The 15,922-nt window shown below is 42.6% G+C and overlaps 1 protein-coding gene across 1 annotated transcript; it reads right to left on the bottom strand.

Annotated features, from left to right (window-relative positions):
- Window positions 1-522: 522 nt before the first annotated feature.
- Window positions 523-11,126, bottom strand: LOC139266107 (putative defense protein Hdd11). The gene is made up of 5 exons (XM_070883954.1): window positions 11,027-11,126; window positions 9,552-9,664; window positions 9,327-9,442; window positions 6,894-6,958; window positions 523-771 (listed from the first exon to the last, which is right to left on the bottom strand). The coding sequence occupies exons 1-5, from the start codon at window positions 11,124-11,126 to the stop codon at window positions 674-676; spliced, it is 492 nt and encodes a 163-aa protein (XP_070740055.1). The 3' UTR covers window positions 523-673.
- Between the last annotated feature and the right edge of the window lie 4,796 nt (window positions 11,127-15,922).

Here is a 15,922-nt window from a genome sequence, read left to right as displayed (position 1 = left end):
TGGGTCTTGATTGGCCTAACCAGTGGATCTTAAAGGGACTACTGAAGGCCGTTCAAAAAAAAATGGGCACCAAACTTTGCTCAAGGTTATATTTTCATGGAGCCAGAAGAGCAGAACTGCAGTGCTGCCTACCTGGGCTCAATCCCCTCAGTTTCGTCTCCTCCCCCACTCCACAAAGGACGAATCTGCAGTTTTGGCGTCAGACGAATGGAATCGACAGGCCACCAGCGAGCTCTATCTGGTTGCCCATTTGGTGCCAGCAGTTTGCTGCTTCCATTCAAATGAGGCCTGATGCTGAATTTGGCTTGGGTCTTAAAGAGACAGGATGCTTTGGCACCCAAAATAGCCTGCAAATTTTTCCCTATCCAGGCTCGCAGAGGAAAAATGGTTTCTTCAGCGAGGTAATGCAAGGTTTGTGGAAATGTAAGCTAGTACAATTCACTGATTTCAGGAAAGTACAAGAGAGAGAACTGGAGAAAGAAAAATACATATGAGAAATCATGAAAAAATTCTACCAGGTCAAATCAGGGGAGTAAAAAAGGTGCTTTTTAAAATCCATTTATTATTTCTCAAATTGAATCACTTAATTGGAGATACACTCATAATTGTAGCAAACTTTTATGGGCCAGATTCTAACACATCCATGCCTTTGCTGATTTGTTGCATATCGATGTTAACTATTGCATCCAGTGATCAGGAAGGAACATAACAGTGTAGTGATGATGCTGATCCCATAGGTGAACTTCACACCGCAACATGCAATTCCTGGAGCTAGAAAGAAATTACATAATTAATGTTTGATATTTTCCAATCTTTATAGGAAGAAATTTAACAGTCTTAAAGAATCATAAAATAATACAGCACAGAAGGAGGCTTTCGGCCCATCGAGTCTGTGCTGGTTCGTTCAAAGAACAGTCCAGTTAGTCCCACTCCCCCATCTTTTCCCTATATCCCTGCAATTTTTTCTCCTTCAAGTATTTATCCAATTCCCTTTTGAAGGCTGCTATTGAATCTGTATCCACCACCCTATCAGACAGCATATTCCAAATCCTCACCACTCATTGCGTAAAAAACATTTTTCCTCGTGTCGCTTCTGGTTCTTTTGCCAATCACCTGGTTATCCACCCTTCAGCCATTGGAAACAGTATCTCTTTATTTACTCTAAACCCTTCATGATTTTAAACAGCTCCATAAAATCTCCTAACCTTCTCTGCTCTAAGGAGAACGAGCCCAACTTCTCCAGTCTCTCCACGTAACTGTAATGTTAGCATTGATTGTCTAACTTCTATCATACCTTAAAAAAAAATGATCTGAAAACTTTACAAAGAAGCAACATTGGTTGTGTGTTTTTGGGAATTAGCACCAATCCGAAAAGTATGAGTTTATCAAAGAATAAGATGGATTTGTGAAGGATAGGATATGTCTAGTTGAATTAATTTGAACAGGTCGCTAACAGGGGAATCAATGTGGACTTCCAGAAAGTATTTGATAATGTTCCGCAGAAGTGATTATTAGCAAAACTAAAAGTGCACAGGAGTGGAGGTAACTTGGTGACATTGGTTGGTAATTGGAAGGTTACGAGCCAGAGAGTAGGGGTATAGGGAATGTACTGTGGAGAATGTGACAAGTGGTGCTCCAGGGGATCTGTACTAGAGCCTCAGCTTTTCACCATCCATATCAATGACTTGGATAAAGGAGTAGAGAGTTTTATATCCAAGTTTGCAGATGACACTTAAGTTAGGAGGCACAGTAAATTGTGTGGATTGAAGCAGGAAGTTTCAAAGGGACATAAATTAAGTGAGTGGGCAAAACTATATGGCGGATGGAATGTAGGGAAATGTGAGGTCATCCACTTTGGAGACAAGAAACACAAATGGGAATATTTTCTTAATAGTAAGAGATATGGAACTGGAGGAGCAAAAGGATGTAGGTATCATGTACACAAATCACCAAAAGCTAATGCACAAGTACAAAAAGTAATCAAAAAGGCTAATGGAATGTAGGACTTTATCTCAAAGGGGAGGAAATTATGCATCAGTTGTCGAGAGCCTTGATCAGATCCCATCTGGAGTATTGCGTCAGTTTTGGGCACCTCCGGAAAGGTAGATTGGCCTTGAAGGGGGTACAGCGCAGAATCACTAGAATGATACCGAGGCTCAAAAAAGCTAAATTTAGAGGACAGGTTGCAAAAACTTGGATTGTATTCCCTTGAGTTTAGAAGTAGAAGGGTGATCTTTGGGGTATGTCGAATCCTTTATAATTTTATCGGGTAAATACAGAGCAGATATTTCTTCTGGTGGGGGAATCCAGAACAAGGGAGCTCAATCTTAAAATTAGAGCTTGACCATTCAGGAGCGGAATCTGGAAGTGCTTTTCCCCAGTATAATCAGAAGCAAGAATCTAAAATTATAAGTGTCAGTTTTATATAGACCAGCACAAGTGTTCAGGGCAGTTTTGTGTACAGGTACAACGTCTGAAATCCGGCAACCTTGGGATGGAGTCCAGGCCAGTTTTCGGGTTTTGCCGGATTTTGGACCTTGCTGTTAGTGCTCCTCGCCACCTGCCAATCCTCCGCTCCTCGCCGATCACCAATTCGCGCTTTTCCCCGACGCTGCGTTTTTTACCGGTTTCCTCGTCCCTCGCCGCCTGATGTCGCCATCTTGGCCGTCTCAAAAATGTCAATTTTTCGGAATTCCGGATTTGGAACATAGAAACATAGAAAATAGGTGCAGGAGTAGGCCATTCGGCCCTTCGAGCCTGAACCACCATTCAATAAGATCATGGCTGATCATTCACCTCAGTACCTCTTTCCTGCTTTCTCTCCATACTCCTTAATCCCTTTAGCCGTAAGGGCCATATCTAACTCCCTCTTGAATATATCCAGTGAACTGGCATCAACAGCACTCTGCGGTAGGGAATTCCACAGGTTAACAACTCTCTGAGTGAAGAAATTTCTCCTCATCTCAGTCCTAAGTGGCTTACCCCTTATCCTTAGACTGTGTGCCCTGGTTCTGGACTTCCCCAACATCGGGAACATTCTTCCTGCATCTAACCTGTCCAGTCCAGTCAGAATTTTATATGTTTCTATGAGATCCCCTCTCATCCATCTATACTCCAGAGAATACAGGCCCAGTCGATCCAGTCTCTCCTCGTATGTCAGTCCTGCCATCCGGGGAATCAGTCTGGTGAACCTTCGCTGCACTCCCTCAATAACAAGAACGTCCTTCCTCAGATTAGGAGATCAAAACTGAACACAATATTCCAGGTGAGGCCTCACCAAGGCCCTGTACAACTGCAGCAAGACCTCCCTGCTCCTATACTCAAATCCCCTAGCTATGAAGGCCAACATACCATTTGTCTTCTTCACCGCCTGCTGTACCTGCATGCAAACTTTCAATGACTGATGTACCATGACACCCAGGTCTCGTTGCACCTCCCCTTTTCTTAATCTGCCGTCATTCAGATAATATTCTGCCTTCGTGTTTTTGCCACCAAAGCGGATAACCTCACATTTATCCACATTATACTGCATCTGCCATGTATTTGCCCACTCACCTGCACCTGTATTTTTAATTTGTACGAGTTTATCCATTTTTAAAAAACAAAATCACCACAGACACACATGTTCCCTCTGAACATACATGCCATTGTTTTTCTATTCCAAAAGTACACATCAAGCCACAGTCAGGGTTCAACAGGTGAAAGTTGGACCCACCAGGCTCTTTCTAGCTCCTTTACATTAAGAAGCCAAGGTGAAGGCTCATCGTGTTGGACATCACCAAAGTTGGAAGAAAAAAATGAGAAATTGGGGTTAATGATTAGATTGACACCAATCATAGGGCCGAAGATGGCGGTAACAGCCATGAGATGGGAGTTCCACCCAGCGAGCTATATTGTGATTACTGCCCCCAACAGGAACTGCAGTGCAAAATCTCATGCTGCAGTTCTTGTCGGGGGCGTAAAAGGACGCAAAGTTTCCAGTGCTACGTGGTGGGACGTGCCAAGCTGCAAGATCGCAGCACGGGTCCCGCGATCTACAATCAAGACTGCGATCAGTATGTCGGCCATTTAAAATTTTTTTACTTCCCTTACATTTTCATCCACGAGCGGCCTACAGCCCGGTACATGCCCCGCGAAGCTATCGTGGGCGCTACCGAATTTTCACTCCGGGGCAAAAACGGATCGCTGCGCAAGGTGATGACGCCATCATCATCGGCGCAGAGGCTTGGGGCGCTACCGGTTAGCGCCGCCGCTGCTAAACTCCCACGAAATTTCCCGCGAGTTAGTAGTGGTGCTGTGCCGGGGGAAAAGTAGTTTGCGCCCCGTTAGCATGGAACCGAAGGCGCAAACGACCCAAATTTTTTCCCCCATGGAATTTTAAAACATGAGAATTTTAGAAGGAAGAAAAGACTGAGGGAGGTTAAGGGCTTCCATCGTTTTAACAGTCCTGAAAAAGAACTGTTTTAATTTCAACAGAGTGGAGATGTAGGGAGGAAGAAGATTACATAAGATGGCTTAATGAAAGCTTAGAAGGAAATTTCATAGAAGCTTTGACTACTGTAATATTCATAAATAAAGGCAAAAAAAAGTTGTGATAGGGAAAGAGATTGGAGCAGGAGGTAAGAGATGGATCATTTAGCGGACAAGCACTTTCTTGTATCCTAACCAGGAATGCGATGGATATTGTGCTGGAGTTACTTCAGGTCCCCTCTCCAGTCACTCCTGCCACTAGCGGGATTTCCTGCTGAAATTGACGGATGTAAAATGTGTCCGCCAATAGACGGGTGGGTGCATATAATATCCAAACGAGGAAAATAAGTCATTTGCACCACAGCAGGGAAAGATTTGCTTGTTTGTCCCTGGTGTCCAATGTTGCTTTAAATTTTTAAATGCTTTAAAAAAAAATGATGCAATTGATTCCAGAGTATGACATTGCAAAAAAAAAAGTACAATCTTCAACTTGACAGCTTGAAGGTTGCTGCAATATTGTCACATCCATTTTCCGGCCCGACTCGAGGCAGAGCCCAGCGGCTCCCACCAAAATTATGTAAATGACCCTGAGACGACAAATTCAGCTGGGGTCAGGGGCACATCTTTGTGATGGGAAGAAGGTCCCAGTTCACTGAAGGCATGACTCAACTTCACTAAAGTTCATCAGCTGCTGAAGCCCTCATCCATACCTTTGTTACCTCTAGATTTGACTGTTCCAACGCACTCCTGGCTGGCCTCCCACATTCTACCCTACATAAACTTGAGGTCATCCAAAACTCAGCTGCCCGTGTCCTAACTCGCACCAAGTCCCGCTCACCCATCATCCCTGTGCTTGCTGACCTACATTCACTCCTGGTTAAGCAACGCCTCGATTTAAAAATTCTCATCCTTGTTTTCAAATCCCTCCATGGCCTCGTCCCTCCCTATCTCTGTAATCTCCTCCAGCCCTACAACCCCCAGAGATATCTGCGCTCCTCTAATTCTTCACTCTTGAGCACCCCTGATTTTAATCGCTCAACCATTGGTGGCAGTGGCTGTGCCTTCAGATGCCAAGCCCTAAGCTCTAGAATTCCCTTCTAAACCTCTCCGCCTCTCTACCTCTCTTTCCTCATTTAAGACGCTCCTTAAAACCTACCTCTTTGACCAAGCTTTTGGTCATCTGCCCTAATTTCTCCTTGTGTGGCTCAGTTTCAATTTAGTTTTGCCTTATAGCATTCCTGTGAAGCACCTTGGAACGTTTTACTATGTTAAAGGTGCTATATAAATACAAGTAGTTGTAAAGAGGGAAACTTAGGCCAAAGAGTGCTATAGTCAACAAGTTGTGAGGAGGATGCAAAGAATTTGCAAAGGGATATAAATAGACTAAGTGAGTGGGCAAAAATTTGGCAGAGAGTATAAAGTGGGAAAATTTGAGGTTATCCACTTTGGTAGGAAAAATAAAAAAGCAAATTATTATTTAAATGGGGAGATATTACAAAATGCTGTGGTACAGAGGGATCTGGGGGTCCTTGTACATGAAACTCAAAAAGTTAGCATGCAGGTACAGCAAGTAATAGAAATGTTGACCTTTATTGTAAGGGGGATGGAGCATAAAAGTAAGGAAATCCTGCTACAACTGTACAGGGCGTTGGTGAGACCACACCTTGAATACTGCGTACAGTCTTGGTCTCCTTATTTAAGGAGGGATATACTTCCATTGGAGGCAGTTCAGAGAAGGTTCACAAGGTTGATTCCTGAGATGAAGCGGTTGTCATATGAAGAAAGGTTGAGCAGGTTGGGCCTATACTCATTGGAGTTTAGAAGAATGAGAGGTGATATTGAAACATATAAGATTCTGAGGGGACTTGACAGGGTAGATGCAGAGAGGATATTTCCTCTCGTGGGGGGGCATAGTCTCAGAATATGGGTCGCCCATTTAAAACGGAAATGAGAAAAAATTTCTTCTCTCAGAAGGCTGTGAATCTTGGGAATTATCTACCCCAGAGAGCTGTGGAGGCTGGGTTATTGAATATATTTAAGGTGGAGATAGACAGATTTTTGAAAGATAAGGGAGTCAAGGGTTATAGGGAGAGGGCAGGGAAGTGGAGTTAAGCCCAAGATCAGATCAGCCATGATCTTATTGAATGGCAGAGCAGGCTCGAGGAGCCAAATGGCCTACTCCTGCTCCTATTTCTTATGTTCTTATGTATATTATAGAGGATATTTTATATTGGTTTTCTGTTAACAAGGAACCATTACAAATGGATTTAACATCAATGCTTGTGGTCATCGTAGAATATTATAGTGAAGTTGTATTATTTAATTTCAATACTGGAAATCAATGAAAAGCCACAATGTCCCAAATAATCTCGATGATGCTGTATTGAGAACTTAATTCAAATTTGCATTGTTTTTCCACTCACCTTTGGGTAAAGGATATGATCGAACATTCAGCCAGTAGATTTCACGAGATTGTGCTACAGTTGCCCTGTAATGGGATATGAAATATATCACTAACAGCAGGAGCCATTAATGCTAGACTTATGATTTCCCCTCGCCCCCTCGCCCCCACACCCCCACCCTCAAAGGCCTAACAGGCTAAGGCATTATCTAATGTAGCACTAAGTCATTCAGACCTGAAGGTCCCATATTTGATTCCCATTCTGGGTTGAGTTAGCTGATCTCATCAGTGGTAGTGGTAAATGTCCTTGGTGTCACTGGGCTAAGGATTGGCAAGATCATCTAAACGTCCTCTCCTGTTGTTAAAGATTGTATCTTTTTACAATGTCATGCTCCTGACTGCTGTTCAGTGATCTCTGGTCAAAAGTATACGTGTACACATTGATGAGAAAAGGGTCGTGCTTTGGCTGTGATGCTTCCCACGGTTGAATGGTCTGCCAAAACTCACTATCTGGACTCAGCCGTGATGAACGGGCACTCGGCTGATGTACCAGAGGCCAACTTGCACCTGTGGATCTGTGCCCTAGCAGGAGTTGACCGCTTCACTACAGACAAGGGAAGAAAACTGGTATGAAAAAAATACTATTAACATCAGCTTTGGTTTTGTATCGATTGAGAAATCCATTGTCGAAAATCAAAATCCATAGTGCAGAACACCACGGAAAAAAACCTGTTAAGTGACTTTTCATTATTACTTCATTCTTGTTTCTTTTTTGCCTTGGGTCAGCAGGATAGGTGGGTTAGGTCACTGATGATGATGATGCTGCTGCATCATATTCATCTTGTACCAATGAGTCAAATGCATAGAGGGATATACTTCCCCATCAGTGACCACAGAACATATGGGTAACCTCACTCAAGTCATCACAATATTGCAATTCAGGTTCAAGAAGCTCCCACTCAGCCTAGATCTACAGGAGGACTGAGGCATTCCACCACAGCTAGAACAAATACAACCCTCACCTACCAAGGCCAGGAAGGCTTAGATGGAAACAGTCAGATGGGATACAATCCAGCCAACATCACTCCATCCATCAAATAACAATTAAAATGAATTTTAATTTTATTCTTAGACGTGTCTAATGCAGCTCCTCTAAAGGAACAGTCCATGCGGCCCCGTGGTTCGGAAACCATGTGAACCAGGATTGCTCCTTAGCTGAACTCACACCAAGGTAGTGGATGTCAGTTAGCAGTATGGGTAAGGGAAGAGTACAATCATGGTTCCTGTTCCTGACAATTATACAGTTGGAAAGTTGGTACACATGGGCATCAGGGGAGGGCAGGATTGGGCTCAGCTATGATGCCTCTTACAGTCGAATAGCCCACTGGCACTTATCATCCGGGCTCTCGCACAGCGAGCGGCTGTTTCTAGATAGTGTCCATCAAAGCCAGCAATTAAAGAATTTCTGTGGCAGGACATAGTCGTAAAAGGGGAATTCTTAACAACACTTTTGAGGATAAAGGTTAGGCCAACTTTTGTCCTGTATTTGGGAAACAGTATACCATAATGCATTACAGTAATTAAAAAGAAAACAAACTTCGATAAATAAAGAGATTGTCTGTTACTGATCCAGGACTAGTGTCAAAGCAGCTCTTGGTTTTAAAATCATGACCCTGGAGACTTGTTTGATTAGACTTTTCTGTTTTTGTCACCCATGATTTTTTTCTTTCCCTCTTTCTGTATTCTTTCCCTTATAAAAATGTTTTTCATCCCTTTGATCCCTCTGCCAGGAAATGACCTCATCTGACAGCAGTTGCTCTTGTGCCTAATTTGTACCACTAGGCGGCACCACAACAACCATTTCTACCGTACCACCTGATTCCTTTCAGTTCCGATCGGAATCAAAGCAAAACATACGAACAGAAGTAAGCCATTGAGCCCCTCGAGCCTGTTCCGCCATTCAATGAGATCATGGCTGATCTGCGACCTAGCTCCATATACCCGCCTTGGCCCCATATCCCGTAATACCTTTGGCTAACAAAAAGCTATCTATCTCAGATTTAAAATGAACAATTAATCGAGCATCAATTGCCATTTGCAGATGAGAGTTCCAAACTTTTACCACCCTTTGTGTGTAGAAAAGTTTCCTAATGTCACTCCTAAAAGGTCTGGCTCTAATTTTTAGACTGTTCCCCCTAGGTACCCCAACCAGCGGAAATAGTTTCTCTTTATCTACCCTATCTATACTGCATCAGCACCGCAGTTATTACAACATTACTTTGTTATTGGGATATTAAATGAATATACTCAGCACCAGCAATGTAATATTAATCAAAGTTCTTGGCAGATTCTGTATTAACATAATTCTCTTTGATTATTCTGATTACCACACAAAGAGATGCAACTTAGAACTTAGGTGATTCTCTGTGTAGAGAATTTTAAATTCAATACCTACACAAATTTAACAGCAGTGGGACAGGCTGTCTCAGGAGGGAACCATAGAAATGTGGTGGAATTGTTCTTGGCGGCTGTGTTTGAGTGGGTAACAGCAGCTCCTAGGTTTCCAAAGCACTGAATTTAAAAAAAATCAAATATTGGGATAAATATATGGGTGACAAATTAGAAAAAAATGTAATCGAAAGAAACAATTTTGAATCTCTTGTTTTAGTCCAGACTTTACCTGTAACAGTTGGGTGTTTTCGGGTGGATTTTGCCAGGATCCCAGTGGAGAGGTGTCTCCATCCTTCCGTGCTTGCAGTAAGAACGCTCGGTATTGCGGCCCCAGTATTCGAACTGAATGTAACATTAATATATGTGATTAACATGCTGTCCTCCATAATAGATCTTTATTAAAGCCTTTCAGATCAGTTTGAGCAGTGCTGTACTGGCCCATTCACAAACTGCATGCAGAATCTAGCAACGGGCCAGCACAGACTTTATAGGGCCGAATGGCCTCCTTTTCCTGCTGTATATTTCTACAGTTCTGTAACACTGGTATAGACATAGCTAACCCATTGAGCTGTGCAAAAACTGTGTTCAAAATTATTGTATAATAAATTGCCATAGCATCGTAAAGTCATTACGCACAGAAGGAGGACATTCAGGCCATCAAGTCCATGCTGACTATCTGTAGAGTAATGCAGTCAGTGCCTTTTCCCCGCTCTATCCCTGTAGCCCTGAATGTTTATTTCCCTAAAGTGCCTATCCAATTTCCTTCTAACGTAACCACCCCTAACACGTATTGTGTTGTTGCGTGTTATTTGAAGACAGACTAATTCCATTATGTTGAACAAATATAACCTAGCAGTCAGAAAGGGTCTGCCTGTACTGCGAAGGGAGACCTACAGTAACGGGTCAACCGAAGGGTTCAACCTACGATCTTGCTCTTCAGACCAAACTGATTTGATTTTAATTCCATGCAGTGCATGCAGTCAGTCTCTAATACTTTATTTGAATGTTATGGTTCACACACACAGGTTCACTCCTACACTGGGAAAACCTTCCATCACATTTCACTGAATAATACACCTGACCGTGTTTTGTAACGAAGGACAAAGAAAGACTTGCATTTCTATAGCAACTGTCCTGACCACTGGATGTCCCAAAGCGCTTTACAGCCAATGAAGTACTTTTTGAAATGTAGTCACTGTTGCAATGTAGGAAACGTGGTAGCCTATTTGCGCACAGCAAACTCCCACAAACAGCAATGTGATAATGACCAGATACTATGTTTTTGTTATGTTGATTGAGGGATAAATATTGGTCAGGACACCAGGGATAACTCCCTGCTCTTCTTCAAAATAGTGTCATGGGATCTTTTATGTCCACCTGAGAGAGCAGACGGGACCTCGGTTCATCCGAAAGACGGCACCTCCGACAGTGCAACTCTTCCTCAGCAGTGCACTGGAGTGTCAGCCTAGATTTTTGTGCTCAAGTCCCTGAATGTCACTTGAACCCACAACCTTCTGCCTCAGAGACGATGGTGCTACCAACTAAACCACAGACGGATACATAAATGCTCATGTGATGTATAGTAGATACCGTGAGGCTACCAGATTTGTCACAACAGGAAAGGGATAATTATATCATTATAAATTATTATTGCAGCAACTTTTACCGGGAGGAGAGTAACTCCAGCATTACGCAAAAGCATACCTTTTACTAGTGTTCTAGGTTGGTAGACGCTCGCTCCAATATCAATGGTATAAGGTGCAGCGTTAGACTGTGGCACAACTCCAGAGTGTCTGGGCATCATGCTTTCACACGTTGATGAAGGAGCACCATTCGGGAAGCCTTTGCTCAAATTGGGAACTTTCAGAAACACGATGCAACACACAGCGAGGAAATTTCTACAGATCATTTCTGACATTCTATATCTGATACTTCCAAGAAGACGACTGCAAACTATCTGCGAGGTGCGCTGGTTAGGTTTGCCTGTTAACTTCCTGAGACGGTGTTTTGCTGACTCATTTATGATAATAAAGTCCTTTCTTTGAGTTTTCATCTCTCTTCCAAGCACATTTGCAATTATACTCAATGAGGTATTGCTTGGTTCTTAGTTACACTTGTGAAAACATTTTAATCAATGGTTAGATTTATACAAAGGACCTCTTTCTCTGTTAGACTGCTGTGCTTGGTGTCTTGTTCTAAGCAGTGAAAATACTTCAAAGGAGAAAGAAATTCCAACATGAATATCTCCGTATGAAATGTACTGAAGCAGTTATTAAAGTGACAACTTATCATAATGAAGGGGTGGATTTATATCATCAGGTTTGCTTTCATACAAAGCACTGGTAAAGAAATGGAGATGCCATTTACTCTCGTCTCTGCGACAGAGGGTTGTGGGTTCAAGTCCCACTTCATTGACTTGAGCACACAATCTAGGCTGGTACTTTGGTGCAGTACTGAATGAATGCTGCACTGTCGGACGAGCCATCTTTCAGATGAGACGTTAAACTGAGCCCCATCTGCCTTCCCAGGTGGGCTAAAAAGATCCCATGGAACTAATTTGAAGAAGAGCAGGTGTGTTCTCCTGGGTGTGCTGGGTAATATTTATCCCTTAATCAAAATATAAAACAGATTATCTGGCCATTATCTCATTGCTGTTTGTGGGAGCTTGCTGTGCATAAATTGGCTGCCACGTTTCCTACATTACGAATGCACTAGTGAGAGGAGCTCACTGAAATGGACCAATTCTTAAATGTTTGAACTGAAGTAATATCTTTACATGACATTGGCAAACCATACCCTCAAAAGTACATAATTTCCTGAGGTTGTGAAAGGTGCTGTAGAAATGCAAATATTTCTTTCTACTTCAGGTGGGCAGGAATGCTCCAGTAATTTGATTTTCACACTCCTTATGTCCAGTTAAAAATACTGAATTTGTAGATGCAGCACAGTGTTGGAGTGTGTTGGAACATTGTCCTACTCCACTGTGCTCCCTACCTCAGCCACACTGGTGTACATTCATGCTGTTATTTTTGTCATCAAAACCTTGATACCCAGTGATAAGGGAGTGCATTTGAATTCCATTGAATCATCAATAAAATAACATGATCGAATAATGCTCATTGAATAGGTTTGATGAACAACTTTCATTGACTGTCAATCTAGAACAATATCCAGCTTCAATCAGCACAATAAGCTGGCTCACAAGATCGCTAGTTAATTAAGGTAGAGGAAACCTAGTTAACTCAACCTTATCCACTTGGTGTGATAATCAAGTGAGAGTCCTTGAGTGAAAAACTTTCTCATATGGGTCCTAAATTTGCCTTTCATCAGTTTGAACCCATTTCCCATTGCCTGCTTTCATGGTTTACCTTATATATCAAATCCCTTCTCACTTGCCTCTTTTCAAAACTGAAGAGCCCAGGTTATCATAGAATCAAGAACATTTAAAGCACAGAAGGAGGCCATTCAGCCCATCTTGTCGGTGCCAGCTGAAAAAGAGCTATCCTGCCTAATCCCACATTCCAGTTCTTGGTCCGTAGCCTTACAGTTTACAGCACTTCAAGTGCATGTCCAAGTACTTTTTGAATGTGATGAGCATTTCTGTCTCTACTACCCTTTCAGGCAGTGAGTTCCAGACCCCCACTACTCTCTGGGAGAAAAAAGTTCTCCTCAACTCCCCTCCTTATTCTTTCTACCAATTACTTTAAATCTATGCTGCCTGGTTGTTGACCCCTCTGCTTAGGGAAATAGGTCCTTCCTATCCACTCTATCTAGGCCCCTCATAATTTTATATACCTCAATAAGGTCTCCCCTCAGCCTCTTCTGTTCCAAAGAAAACAACCCCAGCCTATTCAATCTTTCCTCATAGCTAAAATTCTCCAGTCCTGCCAACGTCCTCTTAAATCTCCTCTGTACCATCTCTAATGCAATCATATCTTTCCTGTAATTTGGTAACTAGCTGTGGCCCAACTAGTATTTTGTACAGTTCAAGCATAATTTCCCTGCTCTTATATTCTATGCCTCGGCTAAGAAAGACACGTATCTCGTATGCCTTCTTAACCTTCTTATTTACCTGCCCTGCTACCTTCAGGGATCTGTGGACATGCACGCCAAGGTCCCTCTGTTCCTCTACACTTCTCAGTATCCTACCATTTATTGTGCATTCCCTTGCCTTGTAAGCCCTCTCCAAATACATTACATCACACTTCTCCGGATTGAATTCCAGTTGCCACTTTTCTGCCCACCTGACATAAGAAATAGGAACAGGAGTAGGCCATCCGACCCATTGGACCTGCTCCACCATTCAATAAGATCATGGCTGATCTGATCACGGACTCAGCTCCACTTCCCCGCCCACTCCCCATAACCCCTTATCTCCCTATCGTTTAAGAAACTGTCTATTTCTGTCTTAAATTTATTCAATGTCCCAGCTTCCACAGCTCTCTAAGGCAGCGAATTCTACAGATTTACAACCCTCTGAGAGAAAAAATTTCTCCTCATCTCGTTTTAAATGAAAGGCCCCTTATTCTAAGATCATGCCCTCTAGTTCTAATCACCCCCATCAGTGGGAACATCCTTTCTGCATCCACCTTGTCAAGCCTCCTCATAATCTTATTTGGTGTATTTGGACTTCCAGAAGGCATTTGACAAGGTGTCACATAAAAGGTTACTGCACAAGATAAAAGTTCATGGGATTGGAGATAATATATTAGCGGATAGAGGATTGGCTAACTAACTGAGAACAGAGAGTCGGGATAAATGGTTCATTGTCTGGTTGGCAACCAGTAACTAGTGGGGTGCTACAGGGATCAGTGCTGGGACCCCAACTATTTACAATCTATATTAACAACTTGGAAGAAGGGACTGAGTGTAACGTAGCCAAGTTTGCTGACAAATAAAAGATGGGAGGAAAAGCAATATGTGAGGAGGACACAAAAAATCTGCAAAAGGACTAAGCAACAGGTTAAGTGAGTGGGCAAAAATTTGGCAGATGGAGTATAATGTTGGAAAGTGTGAGGTCATGCACTTTGGCAGAAAAAATAAAAGAGCAAGTTATTATTTAAATGGAAAAAGATTGCAAAGTGCCGCAGTACAGCGGGAGCTGGGGGTACTTTTGCATGAAACACAAAAGGATAATATGCAGGTACAGCAAGTGACCAGGAAGGCCAATGGTATATTGGCCTTTATTGCAAAGGGGATAGAGTATAAAAGCAGGGAAGTCTTGCTACAGCTATACAAGGTATTAGTGAGGCCACACCTGGAATACTGCGTGCAGTTTTGGTTTCCATATTTAAGAAAGGATATACTTTGCTTTGGAGGCATTTCAGAGAAGGTTCACTCAGTTGATTCCGGGCATGAGAGGGTTGACTTATGAGGAAAGGTTGAGTAGGTTGGGCCTCTACTCATTGGAATTCAGAAGAATGAGGTGTGATCTTAACTAGCTGTGGCCCAACTAGCATTTTGTACAGTTCAAGCATAATCTCCCTGCTCTTATATTCTATGCCTCGGCTAAGAAAGGAAAGTATCTCGTATGCCTTCTTAACCTTCTTATTTCCCTGCCCTGCTACCTTTAGGGATCTGTGGACATACACCACATCCACTGGTTCCCCTTTATCCACCCTGTCTGTTACATCCTCAAAGAACCCCAGCAAATTTGACAAACACAGCGTCCCCTTCATAAATCCATGCTGACCCTGCCAGACCGAATTTTGCTTTTCCAAATGTCCTGCTACTGCTTCTATAATAATGGACTCCAACATTTTCCCAATGACAGATGTTAGGCTAACTGGTCTGTAGTTTCCTGCTTTTTGTCTGCCTCCTTTTTTAATTAGGGGCATTACATTTGCAGTTTTCTAATCTGCTGGGACCTCCCCAGAATCCAGGGAATTTTGGTAAATTACAACCAACGCATCCACAATCCCTGCTGCTACTTCTCTTAAGACCCTAGGATGCAAGCCATCAAGTCCAGGGGATTTATCTACCTTTAGTCCCATTATCTTACTGAGTACCACCTCCTTAGTGATTGTGATTGTGTTAAGTTCCTCCCCCCCGCTATAGCCCCTTGACTATCCACTGTTGGAATATTGTTAGTGTCCTCTACCATAAAGAATGATACAAAATATTTGTCCAGACTTTAGCCATCTCCATGTTCCCCATTACTAATTCCCCGGTCTTGTCCGCTTAGGGACCAACTTTAGCCACCCTTTTCCTTTTTATATACCTATAGAAACTCTTGCTATCTATTTTTATATTTTGTGACTAGTCCATTGATATCTTCCTGCAGTCTACAGCTTTCTTCCTCACTACCAACCACACGGACAATTTTTGTATCATCCGCAAACTTCTTAATCACATCCCCTACACTCAAGTCTAAATCATTGATGTGTACCACAAAAAGCAAGGGACCTAGTACTGAGCCCTGCGGAACCCCACTGGAAACAGCCTTCCAGTCACAAAAATATCCATTGACCAGTACCCTTTGCTTTCTACCTCTAAGCCACTACTCCCACCTTTTCTCATAACTTTACGGACACTAGGGTGGCTCCTCTCTCTAACCTTTTCCAGGCCTTGAATGTTTTTCCTTGTTTCTCAGTGAACAAA

Source organism: Pristiophorus japonicus, chromosome 6, assembly GCF_044704955.1.
Source record: "Pristiophorus japonicus isolate sPriJap1 chromosome 6, sPriJap1.hap1, whole genome shotgun sequence".
NCBI classification, from domain to species: domain Eukaryota; kingdom Metazoa; phylum Chordata; class Chondrichthyes; family Pristiophoridae; genus Pristiophorus; species Pristiophorus japonicus.
This window is presented reverse-complemented; position numbering and strand designations above follow the sequence as displayed.